The following is a 25,660-nucleotide window of genomic DNA, read 5'->3' on the forward strand; positions in this document are numbered from 1 at the left end:
CGCGTTCACTAACCATACAGTATATGATTGGTATGGATCGTAATAAAACGACCCAACTCGCTGTTTATTTATTTTCAGTTTTAGCCATTTTAAGCGTTTTATTTTTCCTTAGTCTAGCTTATTTGCACTTTGAAATTTCGTCATGACCAAGATGTGTAGTTAGATACTAAAGTAGATGTAAAATGAATCAAAAATTGTATATACCTTAATTCATAATTTATTTATTTATTTTCTATTTTCCTGTTTTTCACTCCCTCACCTCTCATTTTGAAATTCTATGTTGTTGGTATTTTTTTACTCCTCTGAGTTTGGTCACATTCACTGTCCCCGCTATCAGCTGTTTGCTAATGGAGTGTTTTTTCTCGTTTCTTGTTTATTTTTCTTAAAATGTAGTTTTTTGATTATTGTTTGCTGTTGCACTTGGCTACATTACATGATACTGTTACAGTACAAAAAGATCCACCTAATCGTCCCATCTGCAGCCACAGCATCAACAAATAAGGTGAGTCCGCCCACAAAACCCGTCCTTGGGCCATGAATTCACACACCCTAAAATCTATTCGCAGCACCTCAATGGACTGCGAGGGGGCGGCTGCTGCAGCGTTGGCAGACGACTCTGGCCATTTCAGTTGCACCAGCGATGAGGGAAACAGAACCAGCCCCATCAGCAGTCGGGACCAGGAGCCGGAGAAATCAATGTTTCTTGTTAGGCAGGAGCTGCTAAAGTCGCGCAGCGAAATCGAGCGGCTCGCGAAGTCTGAGCTGTGGTACAAGCAGGAGCTAAAGTCACAGAAACACGGTCGCCTGGAGACGCTGGAGCGTCTGTACGCCCAGGAGCGCAAATATCTGTTGGAGAATCAGAGACTGCAGCACGAATCAATGCAACTGCATGCCAAGTGTGCATCGCTGGAGAAGCAGCGTGAGCTAGGGCATCCATTGTCTCTCGGTTTGTCTACATTTGAGAACGAAGATGGCAATTGTGGGGACTCATTCGAAGCACAGCAGCAAGAAGCGCGAATCTCGGACCAGCGCCAGTTGATTGATGTGCTCCGCAAGCAAAAGAAGATGCTCCTGGAGGATATACAACGGCTGAGTCTGGAGCACGACGAAAAGCTGATGCAGCTGGAGCTGGAAAGCAAACACATGACGGTAAAGTGTAAGCAGCTGCTGGACGAGAAGAGCCAGCTCGAGTATCATTTGGAGCTGAGAGCAACTGCCCTGCGCGGTGTTACAGCCGAGCGGGATCAGCTGCGTCAAGTCATTGCCGAGCTAAGCGATACATTGCTGACTCAAGAGCGATTGCTGGCCCTAAAGGAGCAGGAATTCCTGGATCTCAAGCAGTTCTATCAGCAGAAGTTGAGCAGGGAAACCAGCATGGACGTTATGCACACATATAGCTTGAAATTTCACGAGGAGATCAACAGCAAAACCAGTGAAATAGCCACTCTGAAGAACTCACTGAATGAGCTTCAATCGGAACTGATGGTCATGTCCCAACTGGAGGCGCAGAATGAGGAGCAGCAGCGCCAGTTGGAGCAATTGCAGTTTACTGTGCGGGCTCAGCTCTTGGAGCAAGAGCAACTGAGGCAAAGTGATGGCCTGAAGCTGGATCAAGTGGAGAAACTAACTATTTCCCTTGGCGCCCTGCAGCTGGAAAAAGAAACCCTCAGCGGAAATCTGTTGGAGGCACTTAATACACTGAAAAACCTAGAACAGGAGGTGCATCGCCTGCACAGACAATATGCAGAAATGTGTTCGAAGTGCGAGGACACCAAACTGCAGCTGGAACTAGAGAAAATCGAGCTGGCCAAGCTGAGACAGGAAAGTTCTTTGAGGGAAAGCGCCCTCAGTGAGAAGCTGCGCGACTACGCAGATCAGTGTCTCCGGCTGGGGGAAGCCATGGTCAAAGCAGAGGCCAGACTAGATAGCCAATCGACGCAGGCAGAGATATGGCAAGAGCAGCTAAGAAAGATGGACCAGAAGAAGGAGCAAGTGCAAGAGAACTGTCAAAGCCAAGGCACGCAAACTGAAGCCGATGACCCAGTGCTGATACAACGCATTGAGGTGCTGGAGAGGCACCTGGCAGAAGTCAACGCCCAGAAAATGCAAACTGTTTCACTGCTCCAGAAGCTTCTCCGGCAACAGGATGCGAAGATCAAGAGTACATCTGAAATGGAAGCAGATTGGCGTCAGCTTCTGGAGGCCTTGCAAGTCACTCAACAAATGGAGCAAGAAATGCGACTGCAACTTCAGCAGAAAACGGTCGAGCTGGATAAGTTGAATGACCTCTTTGCCGGACAAAATGAAGAGCTCCACAATCTGCAACAGTTGAGCCTGGCCAAGGACCAGGAGAATCGTCTGGAGCTGGAGCTGCTGAAAGAAACATTCCGCGAGAATTTGCAGATACACTCTGTTGATTCGATGAACATACAACGGCTACAAGGTCAGGTGAAAGGTTTGCTCGAAGAGCGCGAGCAGAGCACGCGACAGGAGCACAAGGCAGTGGACTGCCTGCGCTCGCTGGTGCAAGTGCTGGAAACGGAGACAGGCAGAAAGGTGCAGAGTGCCAAAAGCTGGCCGCAGCTGGCCAAGTTTTTACGCAAAGAGCTGCGAAACGGTAGACTGTCCCAGCGAAGGGCTGAAGAGCTGCCAGAAATCAAACTGAAGCTGGCGGAGGTCACTGAAATGCACGAGCAGAACCTGGTCAAGATCAAGGTGAAGTCTTGCAGCTACGCTAAAATGTGAATAAATGTCATTTATATTTGCACAGATGATGGAGAAAACTTTGGTCGCGGAACGTGCACGCTTTGAGGCATCGGACTCGGGCAAGTCCACGGCCAGCACAACGCCCCTTGAACCCGCCCATGAAGTTGCCAATCTGATCGATGACTACAAGAAGGTACAGCTCCTTTTGGCATAATTCAGCCCTCGATTCATTCCCCCGTGTTCCCCGCAGCTCGTTCAGCAAACCGCCAAGGAGACGGGTCGCCCACGCAACAGCTACATCCTGGATCTGATCGAGCGAAGTCAACGTTGCCAGCCAAATTTGTGCCAATTAAGCGAAGGCGTTGCCGCCTGTCGCTCCGATATGCAGCAGCTGAACATGCTGCTCGCTGCTGCTGCTGCTGCTGGTCCAGAGCAGGAGAGAGAGGTCATGCCCTCGCTGATGGAAGAGCTGCGCGCAGTGTCAGGGCCATCTTAGACAGAAGAATGACATTCTCTAACCCATAGTAAACCTGTCAATTTACTTTTATTTGTATACCCTTGCAGATGGTATTCTGAATTTAAGTAGATGCTACAAAATCAGCATCAGCAGGCGATCCGATCCAGCCATATTCGTATGTTCATCCTTCCATCATGCTTAGTTTGGTGTGTGTTGGATAAATGGTTGACTGAGTCAACCGGAATGACCGATCTGCCAGGGTATAACAATTTTCTTAGCCCGAATCTGTCCATGTACTTAAATTGACTTTTTGGCTCGAATTTCGTTTGAAATGTGCAATGCAGTCTGATAGGATTGCACCTACTGCTTATACTAGTCAGTTAAATTGAGAAAATGTGTATTTTTTGTTGTCGTTTAATTTATTTAGCACGAATTTCTGTACCCACTTTTTTGTTGTTTAGTCGCTAGTTTCAATTAACTTACAATTTAGGTGCCAATATGCGAATATACATATACATATATACACATACAGTTTGATAAATTATTTACTAACTTTACTATGTATGTCACAATATAGTATATTTTACTTTAGTGTACGTCTTATGCAGATTGATGCAAAATACAAGATACAGATTGATGGAATACATTTCGATGGAGTAGAAACACTACTTACGGGGTTTTGGCATGGTGTTGCATGATGTTTCAGACCATTACTTGTAGTACTTAAAAAGCACGAAATCAAATCATCATTGGCCATCATTGGCCTGGTGGCGATCACTCATGCATGCTATGGTAAATCGGTTTTGTGGCTTCATCTTCAGTCGGAGACGGCGGCAACTTGGTAGATATTTTTTCGTATATATTAAAGGAAGCGACCTGACACCGCCCCTGGCATTGTCAACGCCTTGACTGGGATAAGCGGCACCGCGCTGGAGTCGGCCCTAGGAGCGAGACTAGCAGCAACCCACTTGGGTATTGATAAATGCGTTGAAAACTAAGCGACCGCCCAGCGGACCTGCCACCCCTCGCACGCCCTGGCACTCCGCACACCGCGCACCTAATGCACCAAGCTGCCCCCCGCAGCCAGCATCCAGCACCCAATGAGGACCAATCGACCACAATCGCTGGCCAAATTCAATTGGCGCAATTTTTCATCTGTGGCTCCAAGGGACCCGATCCGGCATCTGGCGGATCCTTTTGGGCTGCGGCTGCGGCTGTGGCTGCTGTCTATTGTTGACCGTGCTCTAGGGGTCTGGTCTGGTCGGCTCTTGTCGGCAATTGTTCTCAGCTCTGGAGCTGAAGCTGGAGCTGGAGCTGGAGCTGGCCTGGTCTCAAGGTTGTTTATTTTGAAAAATCACCATCACCAACCCGATCGTGGACTGTGCCGACGGGCTGGGGATTTAATTCTATGCTGGACATTTATAAATTGCATTCAATTTATACACAACACGAAAGCGTGATTTTTACATTTTTACAATCTGGCGAATAATAGATCAGCGTCGTATTATTGCACAGCACCCGCTCCCAAGAGGTCCCAAGAGCCATCCTCAGTCTGTGGCTCTTCGGCGTAGGGCATGAAGATGGCACGAGAACTCTCGACGAAAGTTCTCGGACGAAAGTCCACTTGAAAGTGGTTCGATGATTCAAAGTAATTGAAATCTCATCTCATTCGGCTATTTCCATAGCAAAAGGTAAAACAAAAGGTTCTTAAAAAATATTAATAAGACAACTGAACGTTTTACAAGGAAATATTCTTTATTTCTTTTACAAACGAAATTCCTCTTATTCTTAAAATGTAGGTTCTCCTTTTTCGATTCTCCTTAAACAAAAATGCCTTAACTCCTCCCAGAATCATGTGCTTAGCCCCTCCAAGGGTATCATTTGATTCGATGAGAGTGCTTTTTGTTGTACTTTTGTTGGGCTCTTTGATTTCGGTTTCGGTTCTGGTTCTGGTTCGTTCGGGCTATTGAGCAGGTCGCTCATTAACGAAAGAGCTCTTGAGGAGGGGTTAGGGGTTGGGGTAGGGGAAGGGGCTGGGGCTGGGGCCGGGGCCTTGGGGAGAGCAGATGGTACTGGCCAAACAAAAGGTATAAGCATTTAATTCTCACCAAACGATTGATGCGGTCGCATGGAAGTTCGCCCAGCCGGCAGACGATGTCGATGGGTCGTACGTCTGTCCATCTGTCTGTCCATCTGTCTGTCGGTGGATACAATCATTCTTCTTGGCCTGAGCCTGGAGTCGAATCCAGTCCTAGTCCCAAATTGCAAATGCAACTTGTTAACCTTGAAAACTAAACAGACAAACGGACGCAACCGGACAGATAGTCAAGGAGCAGCACAAGAGCAGAGCTGCCTGAGCCCCACAAGACCCCAGACCCCAGGGCCAGCACAGTATGAGGCATTTAGTCAGCCGTCGTCGTCGTCGTCGTTGCTATTGCTGTTGCTGTTGTTGTAGCTGTAGCTGTTGTTGGTGTTCGTCTACGTCTACCGATCACTCGTTTGTCTAGCTCTGTTCCCATCCCATTGCTGCCATCGCTCTCCTCTTGCCCACCATATTGAATAATGCGTTTATGGCCAGATGAATGACACTTCATACATGCGTCCTGTCCGTCCCGTCCCTCCGTCTCCCGTCCTCGGACACTGCCAACTTCTGACTGCTTCTGAGGCTGCTGTGGCTGCTGCCTCCTGGTGGTGCATATTTCATGCGTAAACTTTGGCTGAGGGATCCACAACTATTCGTCATTTGTGCCGGGGCTATGTCAGTGTTGGGTTTGAAAGAAATTCGTTTAAATTGTCAATTGTCTGGGGTCCGACTGGTGCCTCCCTCCTCCTGCTGGAACTGGTTTCCACTGGCCACTCCTAATGAGGCACATCAACAAAATAAAGGAGGTACGAAAAAAGAGAAGCGGGCCCAGACCCAGACCCAGACCTACACCCAGACCCAGACCCAGACCCAGACCTAGACCCGAACCACAATCCGAACCCTTTTAGCATTCAGGCTGTGATGTGATGTGATGGTTGGTGGCCCCCACAGTGGCTCTCGGGCTATATCCCATCCCTCGATGCGTTTGCATTTAGCCGGCAAACCACATTAAACTCTAGTCGACTCGACTCAGGCCAAGCCATCTTGCCCACATATGTATACGTACAATACTCGTACATACGGCATGTTTAGTGCCCTGCTATTGGTACCGATTCCCAGAGCTATACCCACTCCCATCGCCATTGCCATTGCCATCGCCATCGCCATCACCATTTCCATTCTGATTTGGTTTGAGATTCGGATGCGGATCGGATCCCGCTTACTGGGTGTTGCAATGTCATTCCCTGCATTTTATGCACTCACCACAGAGGGAGGGAGAGACCGGGCCCGGGCCCGGGCCATAAATAAACTTGTATCTTTAAGATAGAAATAGTCGTAAAAATCAGCAAATAACCCCGAACCCCCAGCTAAACCTCGTGAGAGCTTTTAGCCGTGGCCAGCTCCAACCGAATCCGAACTGAACTCAACAGAACGAATCATCAAGCTGAGGGAGAGACCCAGGCCATACCAGACCATACCAGACCAGACCAGACCAGACCTAGGGAGGCCAAGCCTGGTCGGGTCCAGCCATTTGGAGCATCTAGGAAACATGTGTAAGTTGCAATATTAAATTTTATATTTAGCGCACGACTTTGTGTTCTTTATTCTCCCCCTTTCTTCTTCGATTTTGCATACAATGCGCAGGGCAGATGCAGATCCCTCCAAGATGATTTGAAGATGCCCGGACGAGATCGTGATTGAAGCCCCTAAGTAGAAAGCAAACATTCGCAGTCATTAAAAGGTCTATGTACTTTATGGCACTGTAAAAGCCAAACGAAGATCTAAGCTAGTTAATTAAATGGTTTCCTCTCCCCAATGATCCTTAATTCAATTGGCTCCATGGCATCCATAGTAGCTTATGGCTCGCAGTCAGTTTGCATTTGTGTCCATCCGCTCTTGCAATCAATTTCCTTCCCGTATGCAGAGCCATTTAATTCACAAATTACGCATTTCTCTCCCCATTGTTTGATTGCAATAACATTTTTCATATAAAATGTTATCATCACTCCTAACAAGCCTCCTTGCTACCTTGCCACCTTGCTACCCACCAATCTCTGACTGGCCTTTCTTTACACATAAATCATAATTATCATGCACAATTTACCTCTCTCTCTCTCTGCACTCTGTGCTCTGTAAAATGTACCCCTCGCTCCTTGGGTATTACCATATGAATTGGAGATGAAAACACATCTCAATGAACTTGTAATGGACAGCAATCTTCCATCTAACGCTGCTGGAACACGTTGACCCAATTTATTTCAATTCAAACAATCCTAAAGCATTTAAAGACCAGCGAACCAGCCAGCCAGCCATAAAAAGGCAACCGAAATGAGAATTGTGAGAAAGCCAAAGAGAGAAGCAAATGTGAGACGAGACGGTAGTCGGTTGAAAGAAGATCATAAAAAATAATTAAGAAGTTGGTACTTGACTCGATATTGCTGTGCCCAGCGATGCTCTTTCCACGCAAATCCAATGAGAAGGAACAGCATGGATGTTCATTCCATTCAATAAGTAAGAATGAATATTGACCCTATTTTGGGGATAGTGTATCCCGTCTTCGGGCTAGCGCTGCCTTCTGTGGCCTCTTGTTGTTTCCATTACTCGGACCATGGTTATTTAATCAATGGGGGCTCAGTTGCGTGCTCTCCACAGAAAAGGGAAGACTCTCAAACGTGCGCTCAACCTCAGCGTCCAGAAACATCTTGAGTCGCGACTGGTACATTGATCTGGGGCCCATTACAAAATAGTGAAGAAAACCCGTTAAGATGCAAAGATAGCGAATGAAATCAATGACCCAAAACATTTTTTTTTCTTTATTTTTTAGTTTTCGTGCGGTCTGCCCACATTCTGTTGTTGATTACGTCAAATGGGAATGGGATTCTTTCATTTCGCTTGCTCTCCGAGTCTACTCTACTCCTATATTGAGGCTACAATCTGGGCGGCTTTCGATCGCAAACTATGTAATGCATTAGCATTTCTCAGCCAGAGGGAGCTGCAAGGGAGCCAGGCAGCCAGGCCAAGAGCCAAGAGCTGCGACAAAATGTCAATGGGAAAATCTTGCTGCCCGGCCTGGATCCACTAGACGACAGATGCCGAAGCCGAAGCCAGAGCCAAAGTCGATGCCAATGGGGCCCATGTGGCCATGCAATTTAGTCAAAGGCCCTAACGGCATTTGAGCCAAATGCGTTTACGTTTACGCATCCGCTATAAACTCGTATGCCGGGCTGGTTGCCGTTTGCATTTGCCGGTTCTCTAACCAGAGAGCCGATACCTGGAACACTGCAGAGTTGCAGAGCTGCTGAGCTGCTGAGCTGGTGAGGTGTTGGTTAGCTTGGTTAGCCTCCAAGCGAACGCAGAACCAGTTGGCAGAGATACATATACTTATGCTATAAGCAGGAGCTTGCGACAAAACTGTGACTTTGACTTTGACTTGGGCTGGGTCTGGGTCTCGGTTTGCGGCCCGACTTCCTTCGGGGGGGAGGAGAGCACTGGCGAAACGTGGTTAGAGCGATGTCTCTCCGCTCTGGGTACTGTTAATTGGACCTATACTGAGACGGCCGTCAAGTCGAGTCGAGTCGCGTCTGTCCCTCCCCTCCACTCGCCACGACGTTTCAGAGCACGCAGTTTGGGAGTGCGTGGAGCACTTAAACAGGGTTAACTGTACTCGGAAGGCATCTCGTCTCTGGGCCTGTGCACAAATTTTATTTCAACTTACGTCAAGAGCGCTCCAGGGCCCAGAGCAAAGCCATGCGGTCAATGCACGCATTACCAGTTGCTCTCTTCGGGCTTATCATCCAGCGATCGTTCAGCCCCAGCCGCAGCCACAGCCACAGCCACAGAGAGAACCCCATCAAATCAGCAACGTGATGCTGCCCTTGGGGCCCTTGGCCAACATCTTTCGCTCCTCGGTCTTTGTCTGCACTCTCTATAAAGCGGTCATAACATTTGCACCACAATAATAGCTGTAATAGTACCCGCAGCCCAGCCCCCATAGTCAGCAGCTTGTCTCGTCTCGTCTCGTCTCATCCCCTCCCCTGGCACATTCATTCAAGGATAATGTTACGGTTAATGGTGCGGCCAGGCAAGTAATTTAATTTGCTCGTACCCATACCATACCCGTGCCCGTGCCTGTGCCCGTAACCGTATTGGTAGCATGCCCCTCCAACAAACGAACAACGCGAATTATTATGACCAAAAAAATGTACAGCAAGCCCGGGCTAGACCATGCCAGACCCAGACCCAGACACAGACACAGACAGATCCCAGATACAGATGCAGATGTAGATAGAGATCCCTCATACCCCAGGCGCTGGCGATCGTCAGTCGGCCAACGCTAGAGATGTGAGAGTGAGAGCTGAGGAGTGCAGTTGGCAATCGCCTCTTTGCTGGAACTACTGCATGTACTACCACTCAGATTCGATCAGAGATTGAAGCAATGTTCGATTAGCCTGAACAACTACACTGAATTCAAGCCCGATGATATATGTTAAAAAATAAATAGTCAACAACAAATTACCTATGTTACAAGGCATCGTACGAGTACGTATCATGTCCCTGTTTTTCGGGCAGAGCTCATCTCTAACGAATTTCAGCAGCGCTGTTCAGCATTCACATTCACCACCTCCACCTCCACCATCCTTTTGCTCGGAGCCGCATTTGATGCTTGGCCATCGTGCTGCCCTGGCTAATACCCATTATGCCATAAAGCGTTACCAAAACGCCATTAGCACGTCAGAAGGCACGCCTCTGGGCGTTGGAAAGGGGAAGGGACTGGAAAGGGAAATAAACGAATGGAGGTAGCGAGCATCGACAATCGACAATCGACTGATCAAATAAATCGCAACGATAGACATATTGATAACGATGGATAATGATAATGGTAGTGGTAGTGGCTGAGATGATGATTATGGGAGTGGGTAGGGGAATGGGAGTGGGTAGGGGAATGGGAGTGGGTAGGGCAATGGAATGGTGATGCCTGTGATGAAATTGTTGGATTCGGTTTTGGCTAATTGCAGGAGTCCATCTGAAATGCCTACATAGGGCTAATTGGTCCCCTCGGAAGCGCCGCCAAGAAATGTACAAACATTTCACGCTGTGCCTGTCATGGATGTTGTAATTGATGCTGCCGCCTCCAGGGTCCTGCAACATTGTGAGCCATGTCAGGAGATGTCAACCCGCCAGCGATGGCGACGACTACGACGACGACGACGACGGCCACGACCACGACTATGACTATGACGACGAGGACGGCAAATCTAACAACTTTGATTGACTTGTGATTTGAAGGCGCGCCTAATTGAAGCGAGGCGGCTGCAAAAGAGAGAAGCAGATTCTGTGACTGGACTGGCCTGGACTGGGCCCTGCCACTGGACTGCAGCTTGGCTTGTGGTATCACTGAAAGAAAAGTAGCCACTGCGGGAAGCTCAAGGAAAAGCTGGGGAAATTGCTCTTTACTTTTCACTCAGAATTAGCTGAAATTGAAAGCTGAACACACTATAGTAGGTCATCAACTGGATGCATCTTTTCTGCAAGTGCATTCAGGTAGGACGGCTCCTTGTGTTGACTGTTCTTGTAAAATGTTCGTGAGAAATGTCATTAATACGAACGATGTGACTGCCCGGAGATGTGGATGTGAATGTTGCCTTCCTTTCCTATTCCAGTTTCGCACCCCCTGCTAGCCCCTCGCCCTTCTGCACCGCATTGTTGCACTTAATTAATGTGAGGCTGAAGAGACTCCTTCCTCCATGGCCACCATCCACCATCCACCAGCCACCTCCCAGTGTTTTGCTGTTTAGTACACGCCCTCGGCATGCATTTGTGGTACTCCCTGGATGTGGATGTGGATCTGTATCTGTATCTGTATCTGGACATGGCCCTGGACCCAGACCATTTGCCATATATGGGGTCAAGTCATCAGAGGCGTCGTTGTGTCTTGCAATGGGAATTGCTCTATACTCGCGGAGTACTTAGAAGCAGGCGATAATGGTCGAACGTTTATCTACGATTACATTTCGAAACAACGACGATGGGCAGCCGCCCATTGCCCTGCACCCAATCTCAATCGGAGAGGCGTTAACAAATTATTTGAAACATGCAGCGCCGCGTTGGCATCCAATAGGCCCCCCTCTCTGCCACTGGTCCATCTCCATCTGTTCCAGGAGGCGTTAATAGGCATTGCAATGCCAATAATTTGCAATTATACTTAATTGTAATTGTAATTGTAATCGTTATTGTTGATGATGCTGATGCTGATGCTGTTCCTGTGTGGTAATTGAGAGTGCGGCAAGATGTTCTCTTTTTTTTTTTTCTTTTTCTTTTATTGAGATTGGTTTACTCATCATGTGTGTGTGTGTGTGTGTGGTGTGTGTGTGTGTGTGCTTGTGCTCGGGGCCATTGCTATATGTATGTACAACATTTTCGTGTTTGCTTAACCGATCGTTTTACTTGGCTAGACAAATGTTTATTAAGCCTATTACTTACTGGACTATGGATATGGACAGAGGCATATAATTTCTATAGAAACGAGTATTGCATGCAAACGTTGTTGCATCCATCTTACGATGGATCTTATGTGGCTCGATATGTGGGATTACATTCCGTCTCATTTGTTTTTAAATATAAATTATTTACCTCCGGACAATAGGAAAAAAAAACAAATCAATAATTCTACCTTCTTGTTTTGAAATCATCAACTAAAGGGATGCAATTCTTAAGACTTAATTCATTTAGCATACTTCGATGGAGCTCTCGTTCAATCAAATCGCTGCTAAAGTAATTGTGTAAAATTTAACCAGTGTAGATGGTTCATATCTCTTAACTAGGACTACACTTTGCAGTTCTATTGCCTCGGCTTCCAATTGCTCATCGCTCTCAACCAGCCCCCTGGAATATATCAAAATTCCTGGGTACAAGATTAGCTTGAATCTTAGATCATAAATTAAATTACACATATAAATGGTGTACATATGTATATCCTGCGTATCGCATAACTTACGTGCAAAGAGCTTAGCAGTTATGACATAAAGTTTTACACTATTCGAAATGATCCGTTAATATCAATTCACTTATTGCTGCTCCTTGGGAGCCGTAACTTAATATTACGAAAAAATACTCAGTTCCAGTGTTCTCGATACGTGTCGATACTCTCCACCACTCCGATGCCTAGTAGAGGATACCGGGATGGACGGCTCCGCTGCGTTGAAAGTAAACATTCGGATTGGTGCTCAACGTCGGCTCCAGCGTCGTGTACAGATTCGTTTCGTCGGGTCGTATGAACATGCCTGTATGTATTGGATAGATTTGATATTCAGGATTGTAGATGTGGTTGGCAGGAAGTGTAGGAGTTATAGCTGATGGATAGCTGACCCTTATAATACAATACATATGCAAAGATATTATTACCTGGCGCATAGCGCAATGTTTTGGCCAATTGCGCCGCTTGTGTCATGGAGGTTAGGGAGTTGCCCAACTGTTTGAGGGTCAACGGCGTGAGCGTGGGCGGTGCGGCTTGCTGTGGTGGCGGTGGTTGCGGTGGCAGTGGTGGTGGTGGTGCGGGTGGATAATAACAGAACGGGTGCGGGCTCAAATGTGCTGGAAAATAGTGATACATACGTGTATAGCTCGGCGGTGCGGCGGTGACCAAAGCAACCCGATCTGGTGTTGTGGTTGTGGTTGTGGTGTGTTGATCAGAGGTGGTGGGTTTTGTGGTTGGTGTGTGGGTGGTGCATGTGTGATTGAAAGTAGTCCCCAGAGTCCAGAGTACAGTGACCAGAGACCAGAGCCGTGTGTAAAGTTTACCAAACCAATAACGAAACCAGTCGTGACCCACACGCACAAAGATACAGCCACAGAGATATTGATTTTATGTATAGGATAAATATATGTACATACAGTAATTATTGGATTGCGGCAGACATTTTTCGACAATAAATGTAAATTCAATTAAATTTAAAAAAGGTACGAATACCGGAAGAGCCAACCCGAAAAAAGCAGTTCCAAATGATTGATGAATAAAATAATAATAATGAAAAATATTACGAAAAACAACAACATGAATAGATTATGTAATCACATATTCAATGGTGTGTATGAGTATGTGTGTGTGAGTGTCGTGAGCGTGTCGAGAATATATATTTGAATGATTATATTGACAAGGTTTCGAGGCGAGTAGATGCAGATGGAGATGGAGATGGAGAATGACGGGGAGGGTGGGAGGTAGAGGGTAGCGGAGGGGCACGAGAGGAACAAGTCGGAGGTTTTATGTTGTTTAGATCGTTGCAATGATGATGATTTGTTTTGGGTTTGTTGTTGACGTTTTTCGTGTTGGTTGCGGTTGTGATGTTTTGTGATGATACGAGTATATATGGATAGGGATGAGATGACAAGTAAACAAATAAATAACAAAATAAATAAAATATATATATATATATTGGTGTTTCTTATAAGATCTTAAGACCTACATACATGTATATGCGTACACAAAACAATGTGCATATGTATTAATCAGTGAAGATGTCACAACTTCTGCCAGGGCCAGTCATAATTGGCCTGACCCACAGCCCGGACACAGATGTCCCCAATTCATGGAAATTACCCTGCCATATTTCACACTTTTGCCGGCCAATTTATGGCGATCTTAATGATGTCAAACAATCGCCTCTCCCGTCTCCCCAGTCCCCAGTCCCCAGTGCCCAGTCCCATGTCAGTGGGTTACCTTTGGCCGCAGCACAGCAACACCCCCAAGCCATAGAGAAAGTCTCGCTCCGAACTGTATTTAACTCGGGCTATACTCATTGAGTGCGTTCCCATTTATGGGTATTTTGGTATTTGGTAAAAACCTGAGCGATGTCCACTGGGATCTTAATAGGTTTGAGTTTGATTTGCAAAAGCTTTTCCAGTTCGCTTCATTTCGCTTGGGTTGTGTGCTGTGACCTTCATTATCTCATCATCTTTATGGGGCCAATAAATGTGTCTGCTGTTTCGAAACATACATACATATAGGGGTGTAGATGGGAAAACATTTAACAAATGATTGAACTATTTGGGAATACATCAAGATGTGTAGATGATTCGAGTGAACTGAACTGGAAAATGAATCATTCAATCACTCACTTCATTCACAATCTCAGTAGTTTAGTGTGAAACAATATTTTGTAGGCCATTTCTTAGGCAGTTTACCTATTTTTAGTTTCATAATGTATGGTATATGTATAAATATCTTTCTGCACAACCTGCCGAAATCCAGTTTGTCTTAAGATAAACCCAGCCCTAATTGTTGTGCTATTTATAACTTTTGTTGAAGTTCTACGGCCAAAGCGGGCCACAAGCTTGAACTGGACTGGGCTTATCATTAGCCGAGCTCTTTATTCATATTCATATTCATACACTCGTAAGGCTACAGGCCAGAGAGCTGGCAGCTGGCAAAGCCTAACAAATGTAAGCCAATCAAGCAACTGCTCTCTGACCGGCAGCTGTGGCTGCCTGTAAATTATGATTATTATTATTATTATTTCATATGTGTATTATTATACTTTTCAACAGCTCTGTGAGCTAACTGAATCTGAGCTGAAACTGTGTTAATGGCCAACAGAAGGAGTGGGGAAATGAGCCAAAAACAAGGCTGGAAAAGCGGGTGAACAGAGGAACAAGCCAGGTCTAAGGCTGTTGCTGTTGCTGCTGCTGTTGCTGCTGCTGAACTCTTGACAGTGTTAAATGCAGCAGTTACACACATGCCATGGCACGGCCCCTCTACTTCTACCTCTACCTCTACCCTCGTTTCGTGTGGCACTTTCCTGGTCGCGGTCTTGGTCTTGGTCTCGGTTTGCGGTCTTGCTTTTCTAATTAACTTAGAACAAATACTGCAATTAAGCTCGCTTGTTTTTCCTCTCCTGCCTCGGCTCGGCGGCTGCTGCCTCGAATGTGGAATTATGTGTCAGAAAATGAAAATGCATGTGTCGGCCTCTGCATCTGCGTCTGTATCTGTATCTGTATCTGCATCTGCATCTGCATCTGTGGACTGTATCTGTGTATCTGTGCACGCTTTGGCGTTTTGCGCAAAAAAGAAACTAGTTTCCAGACAGCAGCCGCCAGCGCCAAGCCGTCAGCTGAAGCGGCAAATTTGGCTTAATTCCATTTTGCTGGGGGGAAAAAGTTTCTTTCTTTTTCCCTCAGTCTCGGCCCCGCAGCTTCTGATTTTCACAGTCTGTCGGCTCATTCGTTGATTTGGCCATTATGGATTATGCTCGCCTGCATTAAGTACCCCTCAAACTCACACTCACACTCAAACTCACACTAATACTCATACTCATACTCATACTCATAGCACCACTGCCCCTGGATATTCCACGGCCAGCCAACGAAATGAAACGAAACGAAAAACGTTAATTAAGTGCAAATATGTATGACCAGACCCAAGCCCAGACCCAAGCCCAGGCCCAGGCCCAGTCCCAGGCTCTGCTGCTCTACGGCATCCGTGTGCGTGTTCCGCTCTGTCCCTGTCTCTGTCTCTGTGGTAGTGTCAGTATGTCACTGTGTGAGTGTGAGTGTGTGGGCGGACACGGATCGGACAAAACCATAGATTCCTAGGGATGACAGAAGACGTGACTCTGAATTTTAATTGTAATGCTTAGTGGGAAATTGGGCAATGGAATGGGATTGAGGAGGAATGTGCTGGGAAGACATTTGTGACGAATATCTGGAATATAATTGCGCGTGATGCATACTAGAAATCTTTTAATTGGGCCGGAAATATTTTCGCTTTTAGAATTTAATTTGCAGAGCAATTTCTTATGAATATTTCATTGTTGTGTGTTGAATAAATTCTTCTTATAATTTATTCCCATTTAAAGTGAGACAATTTATTCCCTCATTATTTCCTCCTCCTCCCTTCGGACTCCTCACTTTTTCCGTTTTTCCGTTTTTACTTTTTCCCCACTTGCATTTAATTACGGGCATTTCCCCTTTCTTGCTTTCTTTCGTTCATTCGTTCATTCGTTCTTTCGTATCTTTCTTTTCTGCGACTGGAAATGTTCATTAAAATTGCCCATCTCTAAGGAAAAGCCAGCGTCTGAGACGCCGACTCTCTGAGCCACGTTTTGCATTTTGCAGTTTGTCGGCTTACCCCTGCTACACCTTTACCTCCTCCCCGCCGCGACCAGGCCTCGGCTAAGGCCCAGTATCTTCTATCTTCTGGCTGGCAACAAGTTAAAGTTAAACCAACTGCCGCACGTTGACTGATTGCTACGTGCAGATTGTCATTGTTCGCCTTTGTTGCTGCTGCTGCTGTTGCAGTTGTTGCTGTTGCTGTTGCTGAAGTTCTTACCACAGCAAAGTATCTTTTTGTAGCTGTTGCTTGTTGCTACATACTTTGCAGACTTGAGTATTTTCTTTGGCGAGCGTCGAGAGTCGCTTTTTTCCTTATTGGCTCCGTCCTAGACTATTTCTCTCTTTCTCTCTTTCACTCTGCCGATGCCGATGCCTATGCCTTTCCCCCCCCAACGAGCAGTTGTTGCAACAGAAGCAGCAGCTCCGAGGCTGCTGCTGCTGCTGCTGCTTCTGCTGCTCTTGTCTGGGGTCTTTGAGAGTGAGTTGCCAGATGTTGTGATATCACGAAGCAGCATTATAACTAATTGGCCACGTTCGTTCTATGCCATCTCCATCTCCCCAGCTCCCTCCCCCTGGCTCAGAGTTCATTGTCATGTGCGGTGGTGCGCGGTGGCCGAGCGGTTATTCCCTCCCATCCAGAGGCGGAAGAAAAGCATTTTTCACATGGCCACAACCGTTGGCAATTTGCATATTTCGGTTAAGGGCGTATGACCTTCAAATTGCTACAATTCAATTTACATTCAAAGCGGCCTACGCAGTGTAGGATGTGGCAAGATAAGCCTCGGAACACAGAACACAGAACTCGGAAAACCGAGTATAGCATCGATCTTCGCTCTGGCTTTATGGTTCAGTTTCGCATTTAACTATCGCCACTGATTTACGGCGGTTTCTGGGCACTTAACAGTTTAAGACCTTTAAATCAATCACTCGCCTAGAACCGAGCCGAATCGGGCCCTTCTCCAGTTCCCCTGGTCCTGCTTTGCATCCCTGGCTATGAGCTGCTGCCACTCCGACGAGCCACTCTGGAAGATACCGTAAGAGCAGCCACAGCACCCAGGGAGGAGCTGCACTCTTGGCCAATTTGGCGTAATAATTTTAGCGTACGAGTATGTGCACTCCCCTTTCCCCTTTACCCACTCTCCCTCTTCACACGCCTGTCCCGGCCTGTCCCGGCCCGGTCTGACTTGCTTCGAGCTGAGAAGTGAGCGGAGAGCTGGATGCTGGTGGTTGGCTTTTCCGCTTTCGGTTTCATTGCCGCAATTCGGAACTGGTTATCGATTACGTTGCTGTTTGCTGTATGCTGGATGCTGCTGGCACTTCTAGGCAAAACTTAAATATCATCGTTTCTGCGTCCAGTGCTGAGTATCCAGTATCGGGCCTGGCTCGGACCTGGCTTCGACTGCGGCTGCGGCTGCGGCTGTTATTGCAAACCGCTATAATTTTGTGGTAATATACAGTGACGCTCGTTTCAAGCACGTGCTGGCAGCGTTTACCCAACTCATATATTAGGCACCATACACAGACGACGCGGACACAGAGACTGGCTACGATACGATACTCAAAGACACGTACTTCACAGATTTGTACATTACGCCATCTTCACCATCATCATCATCATCACCATCATCACCATCACCATCATCACCATCATCATCATCATCGTTGTCAAGTTTTCTGTGCTGTTCTCTGCTCTGTTCCTTTGTTTTTCTTGGCTTTTCAATTTCAAGTTCGTTGCCTCAGTCTTTGGTTTGGTCCGGTCTGGTCTGGTCTGGTCTGGGCTTGAAGTGGGCTTAGAACAATTGAGGCTAATCGAATCTTTTTTTGTGTCATATTTTCGACAGCTGATGCTGGTCGAATCGTTTCCATAGTCTACAAAGGCCCCAGGCCACTCCACGGTTGGTCTTTGAACAAAGAAAACGTAAGCAGAAATCTTCCAATTGAAATTATTATTGGTTTTCGTTTTAAATTGAAAATTTGAACTGGTAATTGACAGCTTATCGAGCCATTCCAATTTCTAGCAACTTCCAGGGAAAACATATTATTCCGAGAGACCCTGGCCCTTGCCTGAACTAGAACATATGAACCATTTGCCCCATTAATACTAAATATTCATATTATTCGAATATTAGACTTTATTCGTACCTATTTATTTTAAGCTTTAGAACTCGCTAGCAGGAAACCTGAGAATTTTACTCTTACGAATATAAAGGTTCTTTGAAGTTGCAAAAACCAATACAAATCGTGGCGATCATTTATTCATTTCTCATATTCGTAATGGGATCTCCTTGGGACGATCATAGGTTGGCCAGCGCCAACTGGTTAATGACAATGAGGCAACCTTTGTGTAAGATCCATCAATAACCCAATCAAGCCTCCACCTCCAGCTTAGCCTCAGTCTTAGATCCTCAAGTTTGCGTTTGGCAATAAGAAAAAGCACAACAAAACCAAAAAAAAAACACAATACGAGTATGGGGAAAAAATAAGAAAAACAATCTCTGGACCGGGCACAGTTAAATGAATTGCGGCCTCCCTGGGGCGGCTTTTTATTGACAAATCCCCATCGATCGATAAACATGCAAGACAAATACTCGTAGACAAAAACTTCCGCACGACACGGCACGGCACGGCTCTCGAGTACGGATCTGCCGGCTTTAACCTTCCAAGGTCTGCTCGGCTCACTTCCAATGGTATGAATGATTGATTTTATGGATGTGGCTGCCTGGCATAAAGTCACTCAATAAAATTACAAAAAAATGCGTCGTCGCCAGAGAACAAAGACCGCAAGGCAGATGCACAGATTGATGGGCCCGGCCCGGCCCGGCCCGGACCGTCTTACTGACCAACTGGCCAATTGGGGCCCATCCACAAGTCGAAGACGGGACACCCTAGCGGCTCGCCTTCGCAGCGGATCTCTCGCCCCAGCGTCTGGGCAGTGTATAATGATAACATCATGATCAAGCCGCAACGGAAGCATCTACGTAGTGCAGGGCAGAGGCATGTTCGTATCTATTTTTGTGACCAGGCCTGTCATCGCGCGGCTCGTTGTCGACAGCTGCCGTTGCTCGTTGTCCGTTGTCCGTTGCCACTGCCACTGGCACTGGCGGAGCTGTTACAACAATGCGACTTCAATTAAAGCCAGTCCCGCAACCTTGAACTCTCGTATCATTTCGAGCGGTTTGCGCGTGTTCAATCAACGGGCGGCTCATATCGGGCCACATCGCGACAAGGCCCCACGACATCCTTTTAGTCAGAGCCAGAGCCAGAGCCGAGCAAAGCAAACCAGACCTGTGCGACCTCGAGCGTAGGGCCTCTAGAGAGACTCGAGCTGGATCTGAAGCTGGATCTGTAGCTGAAGCTGAAGCTGTTGCTGTTGCTGTCAATCTGCGTTCATCGTCTGCTCGCCTTCGACTGGGAAGCCGCGGCTGCGGTGGCAATCATCGCGAATGCTGCTGGCCTCTGACTCCGACTGCTCCCTTGCTTGTCTGGGCCAGGCCCTGGCCCATTCCTTGGCGTCAACGCCGTTAGCTGTCGTTTAGTTTATTGTTGCAAATTGCTCAGTGAATTATGTGCCGAACTGCTTACGACCACACACACACGCCCCCAGAGAGGAAAAGATACAGATACAGAAACAGACACAGACGCATACATGAACATTAAAAGGCTTGGCAGGAAATTCGATATTAAGAATTTATTAGAAATATTTTGAAAGACTTTGCGGTTTCGGCTTACACGTACCCAGTCTCGTTTTTGGAGCTTATAAATGTTCTGAATCTGCAGGAGAATGTTGGAGATGCCAGAGTCCAGAATTTCAAAGCTTCAAAAGGAAGTCATTTTATTGAGTGGAAATTACCCAACAGTTTCCCCACAATACTCCATACTCCTCGGGAGCATCCCTCAAGCAAACGAGTAAAAGGGATCGAGCAATCCTGTAATAGATTTGGCCATCAATTCCACCACCGAATCAAGTTCGTTGCCCAAGTCATTTGCTCTTCAATCAGCAGAGGCAGAGACAGAGGCAGAGTCAGAGGCAGAGGCAAAGGCAAAGGCAAACAAAAAAGAGAAGGAACAACTTTTGATTTTGCTCTTGCCTCATTGCCTTATGTAAATTTCTGCCGCAGCCAGCCCACATGCAGCTCCAGTTTTTTCTTTCTTTGCCCTTAATCAAGCCGGAACCCTTGCCGTCTCTCGTCCGGGCCTTTGGATCACTTCACTCAACTGGGACTTGGACTGGGACTGAGACTGGGACTGAGACTGGCACTCGCACTCCGCTCGAAGAGTCAACCCACACACATGTTTGGGGATCGGATCGGATCCGATCGGATCGGGTTTGGCTATGGGCTGGTGCTAGTGCTGGGACTTGGGGTCTGGGTCTGGAGTACGAGTACGATAATAGCAGCGATTGCTGGCAGCTCCGCTCTTGGCTGATGTTTGCTCCGTTTGCTTGTTAAGCTCTGTGCCAACTTTGATTTTCTGTACTTTGTGTGTCTCCAGACATTTGTCTTTTGGTCTTAAGGTTTCTGCCTGTGGCCTGTGCCTGTTGTTTCATTCGTTGTTGCTATTGCTGTTGCTGTTGCTGTTGCTGCTGCCCCCACCCCTCTCAAATGCACTTTCAATTGCAGACAGTTTGACGTACGAGTATGTATGTACACATGTACATATGTATGTATGCAGGGGTATGCAGCGAGTGCCAGGGCACTATATCTCTCATTTATCTATAAGTGTATACGTACCTCTACCTATATTTTGTCTGTCTGTGGCTGTCGCAGATGCTGGCTTTCTTTATGAGCCGATAGCTGAGGCGAAAACGAAGACTGAGCCGCCCTGCTCCGAATCGGAATTGGGAATTGGTAGAGCAATCTGAGGCCCAGACTGAACTGTGGCTCAGACTGAGACTGAGGCTGCCCACAGGCACTTTGGGCTGTGGGCCGTGGCTCCAGCTACAGCCTCAGTTCCAGCTTCAGCTTCAGCTCCAACTACAGCTGCATTTCGGCCCAGCTCTGGCTCTGGCTCTGGCCCTGTCTCTGTTTGCTTTCATGCGTGGCTCACATACAGAGACTCGGAGCCGTCGTTGTCGTCGTCATCGTCATCGTCATCAAGTAGCTGCCATGTAAAACGCTTCCTACTTGGGCCCAGCGGCGCATTGTTATAATTTGGTAAGTTATTGCAACTTGTGTACCCTAACCTAGGCAAAAGCCGTATTGGATTGCTTAAGGGTTTGACTGTAACTGCGACTAAAGGTAAGAGAATTTCCTCTGCAAGAAGGGAAATCTCTCAGAGCGCCCTTTTGGCTACCTTCGCTGGTAGAATTGATCAATTATTACAGCATAACTTTACGAGCAGTGGCCGACATTTTCCAGTGGCGCATTTCTGCTTCGTTTTCCACTTGAGCTGGCTGAAGTTTTCCTGGCCCCGTTTCCATTTGAAATGTTTTCGCTGACTGTAATCATACATTTTTGATGTATTTTCTTTAATTAAATTACGTAAAGTGTGTTACATGGCTGAAGTGAAGCAGGCACGGCACCAATTGATGTGCCTCCCCCCCCCACAATCCTCTTTCCACTTGCCGCATGTACAACTTTTGCTTTCATTAGAAAGCTGAGGTGAACCTTTTCAAGCCGCTTAGGTCTCTTTATTATTGTTTAGCAACAAAAACAAAAACTAACAATAATATTAATATAATAATAATAATAATACTCATAATCATAATAAATACAAATGCCGCAAAATATTGACACTGTCGAATGGATCGTAAATAGCCAAGAATTGCATAGACATTTGTATTGTTCGTGTTTTCACTTGCCCTTTGACAATCTGCCAAGCGTTTTGTTGTTTTTGTTGGCGTTTGGGGCCGGGTCGCGACCGTTTCCATGACACTCAACACCGTCTAATGGGGCAGATGTGAAATCTGGAATCGTAAATTTCATTCCTGATGATGGCTTTATTTGCATCATCAGAAATGACTAAATCTGAAGCTGAAGCTAAAGCTGAAGCCACAAACACGGCACAGTGGCAGGCAGCAAAAGAAATTTAATCAAAAGACTTTGGCAACGAACTTCGCCTCGCCCGTTCGTTCTCACAACGAAAACGAAAGCAGCAGACAGAGTCAGAGTCAGAGGTAGATATAGAGATGGAATCAAACCCAAACAAGCAAAGAGACGGAGATGGAGATGGAGACAGACAGACGGACGGACGGACGGACGGACGGACAGAGCTCTGCATGTGAGCTCTTTCTGCACTTGGCTTACACGACGGCGCGGCGTCGGGAAAATTAATATGCCAAACAATTACACGGCCTGGCAAAACAATTTTAAGCCCAGTTAATGCCGCCGCACAGTGGTTTGGCCACGTCACGAAAATGCACCGCAAAGAATCGTCAGCTCCCCCAGCTTACCCAGCTAACACAAATAAAAGAAAGCGCACAAATTTGCATGCAAACAATAAATGCAAATAATTCAAAAACAAAGAAAATTTTAGAAAATTGCACTGCGCTCGGGAACCATGAAATAAATCAATGCAAACGAAGGCAGTGATGTCACAACATAAACAAAATCTAATCTAATCTGAATCTAATGTTCCTTCACATTTTGTAGGTGCCATTATTCCCTTTCCGATCCATTATGCGAGTATGTGCGAGTGGACCCATTGGCGTTGAGCCACTGTGCCGTCGCCGTGGCTACCGTCTGGTGGAGCTCTTGCTGAGCCGACTTGACTTTGAAAGTTAAGACTTTTGCTTTTCTTTCTTCTTGAATGTGTGTGGTGTGTTTCTGTTGTTGCTTTTAGAAAGAGCGAACGTATGGATAAACGTAAAAGTTCAAGAGGTTGCCAGTGCCAGTGCCAGTGCCAGTCCCAGCCCCAGCCCCACTCCCAGTCCCACCCCTAGCAGCGCGTGCACATGAGGCAAGAAAAGAAAGTTATTACAAAACCAACAGGAACTGACAGCTGCCACAAGGGGCAAAGGCAAAGGGCAATCATCACGGTGTGGAGTGGGGATGACATTGGATTCGATCTAGGTGGGGTCCCAGTGGCCGTACCTTTTGACTGATTGACTGGAGGCCCTTTGCAGAAGTTGTGACAAATTCAAAGACCATTTATTTGGATATGGATATGGATGTGGAGACAGACTTACCTCCGCCATTGTTGGCACTGGAACAGTGCTTGGAGCTGAGGCCCTGGCCCGTGTTGGAGGCGGAGTTGGGCATCCCACAGCCGCTCATCACCCCGTACTTGATGGGCTTGAAGTGGAAGAAGGAGGGCGAGTAGCCGGAGCCGGCGCGACTCAGAGAGCTGAACTGCTCCTCCCGATCCTCGACGTAGAGCCCCTCCTTGCCCATGGCGGCCAGCTGCCTGCCCTTGGGCATGAACATCACCAGGAAGACGGTGGCCGATGTGGCCACCAGTCCGAACGCGATGCACGCGTCCTTGTGCCGCTCCGCCACGGCCAGGCCGCACAGCATCCAGCCCAGCCAGATGGGAATGGCCCCGCCAATGGCCAGGCCGATGTAGGTGGCCTCGCGGTAGTTGTCCCGGATGCCGCGCGACTTGATGGCCAGCACGGCGATGAATACGATGAGGAACACGATGTAGATCAGCGAGAAGAGCAGCTCCGAGAACTGCGTCTTGCACAGCGGGATCAGCACCGTACTGACCGCCGCAATCCTCGTGTAGATCTCCGGCGTGCCGTCCAGCGTGGTGTACGACGTGGGGTAGAATAGCGCCGAGTAGTTGGTCTGGGAGGCCACCGTGGTGGAGAGGAATCCACTGCCCATCACGGGCACACTGGTCGTGTACACCTCGGGCGGCTGGGTGAGCAGCCACTGGCCCCCGATGGCCACCTGGATGAGGAGGGCGAAGAGCAGCAGGAGCCCCTGGTACGGGGCCGGCAGGTAGACGCCTCCGTTCAGGCTGATCAGGAAGACGCACTTCACCAGGAGGGCGGCGAAGACAAGGGCGTAGGCCACGCCCACCCCAAAGCGGATCGCCCCGCAGCTGAGGAGCGTGGGCTGGGCGGTGATGATGGCGCCGAGGCTGGCGCAGGCGAACAGTCCCAGGAGCAGCATCTGGCCCAAGAAGAGGTGGCGCCGCGAGGGCGAGGTCCGCCAGGCCTTGAACAGCACGAAGATCTCGAAGGCGGCCATCATGAGCATGGTGAGAGTGGCCAGCACCAGCACCGGCACCACCCACGGCTCCTTCCGCAGTCCGGCGAAGGGCAGGTGCGTGGACACGATGCTTGGAGGGGTACCGTAGGCTTGGCCGTGACCGTGGCCGTGGCCGTGGCCGCTGCTGTTCCCCAGGCCGACGCGGGGTGTGCTGGCGGATCGGGCTCTGGCTCCCAGACTCCTAGTGGGCGTGGAGGTGGTGGAGCTGCTGGTGGTGCTGCTGGCCGTCAGAGTGGGCACCACGAAGAATTCCGTGGACATTTCCAGGCGGGCGGCATTCGAGACGTTCGAGACGCTGCCGGGAAAGTTGAGATCCAATTGCTTTGCTGACCTTTGTGCGGGCGGAGTGGCTGTGGATGTGGTGCTAGTGGTGCTAGTGGTGGTGGTGGTGGTGGTGCTGCTGCTGGTGGTGCTCGGAGTACGAGTACTCGTGGTGGTACTCGTGAAGGTGGAGTTGCGGCTGCTCGGCTTGAGCACCTGGTAGGCATTGCGATCGCTCTCCTGGCTGGTCACGAGACGCACTCTCCGCCAGATGTTGTTCCCGTTGACACTGAGGCTGCGGGACGCCGGCGTGGTGCCGATCAGCTGCAGAACCAGCAAAACCAGCAGGAGCAGCAGCAGCAGGCGGCGTCTGCTGGCCATTGAATCGTCTTGCCCGTTAACCGTAACCCGTAACCCGCAAACCGTAATCCGTAGCCCGCTTCAGACGCGGCTCATCTCACTCGCGATCGCGATCGTTTCGTTTCGTTTCGTTCGCTGGATTCTTCTTTTCCGCGCTGCTTCTTTCGGTTCTTTCGCTCCTCGCGCTCTCACGTCCGCTCGGCTCGGAGTTTCGAAGATTTTTGAAACCAGCAACCAGCAAGCAGCAACCAGCAGGCAGCAGGCAGCAAGCAGCTCGCTCTGCAAGTCGGACTTTGGGGCAGCTTTGTCTTGTCGTTTGAGACATGTTTGAAGCGAACTACCGAGCTCCAAACGCGCGGTTCGAGTTGCAGTTCGAACAGGTAGATGTGCAGCTAGAGCTAGAGCTATAGCAGCAGGCAAAAGAGCGTCTTAGAACGATCTTCTCGGCCATAGCGGTAATGTGTCTTGAGTTTTTCATTTCTGATTGAGCGCAACTCATCACTGGAATTATCACTGGAAGCTAAAATTGATAAG

The 25,660-nt window shown here is 48.0% G+C and overlaps 2 protein-coding genes across 2 annotated transcripts; one reads left to right on the forward strand and one right to left on the reverse strand.

Moving 5' to 3' along the window:
* The first annotated feature begins 315 nt into the window (after positions 1-315).
* LOC111073196 (cingulin) lies at positions 316-3,710 on the forward strand. The gene is made up of 4 exons (XM_022365403.2): positions 316-502; positions 567-2,715; positions 2,771-2,899; positions 2,957-3,710. Exons 2-4 carry the CDS (start codon positions 574-576, stop codon positions 3,200-3,202), a joined length of 2,517 nt encoding a protein of 838 aa, XP_022221095.2. The 5' UTR covers positions 316-502; positions 567-573; the 3' UTR covers positions 3,203-3,710.
* Positions 3,711-11,590: 7,880 nt separating this feature from the next.
* On the reverse strand, positions 11,591-25,361 carry LOC111073230. The gene is made up of 3 exons (XM_022365444.2): positions 23,476-25,361; positions 12,648-12,899; positions 11,591-12,526 (listed from the first exon to the last, which is right to left on the reverse strand). Exons 1-3 carry the CDS (start codon positions 25,145-25,147, stop codon positions 12,408-12,410), a joined length of 2,043 nt encoding a protein of 680 aa, XP_022221136.2. The 5' UTR covers positions 25,148-25,361; the 3' UTR covers positions 11,591-12,407.
* Between the last annotated feature and the right edge of the window lie 299 nt (positions 25,362-25,660).

This window comes from Drosophila obscura, unplaced genomic scaffold, assembly GCF_018151105.1.
Source record: "Drosophila obscura isolate BZ-5 IFL unplaced genomic scaffold, ASM1815110v1 contig_189, whole genome shotgun sequence".
Lineage (NCBI taxonomy): Eukaryota > Metazoa > Arthropoda > Insecta > Diptera > Drosophilidae > Drosophila > Drosophila obscura.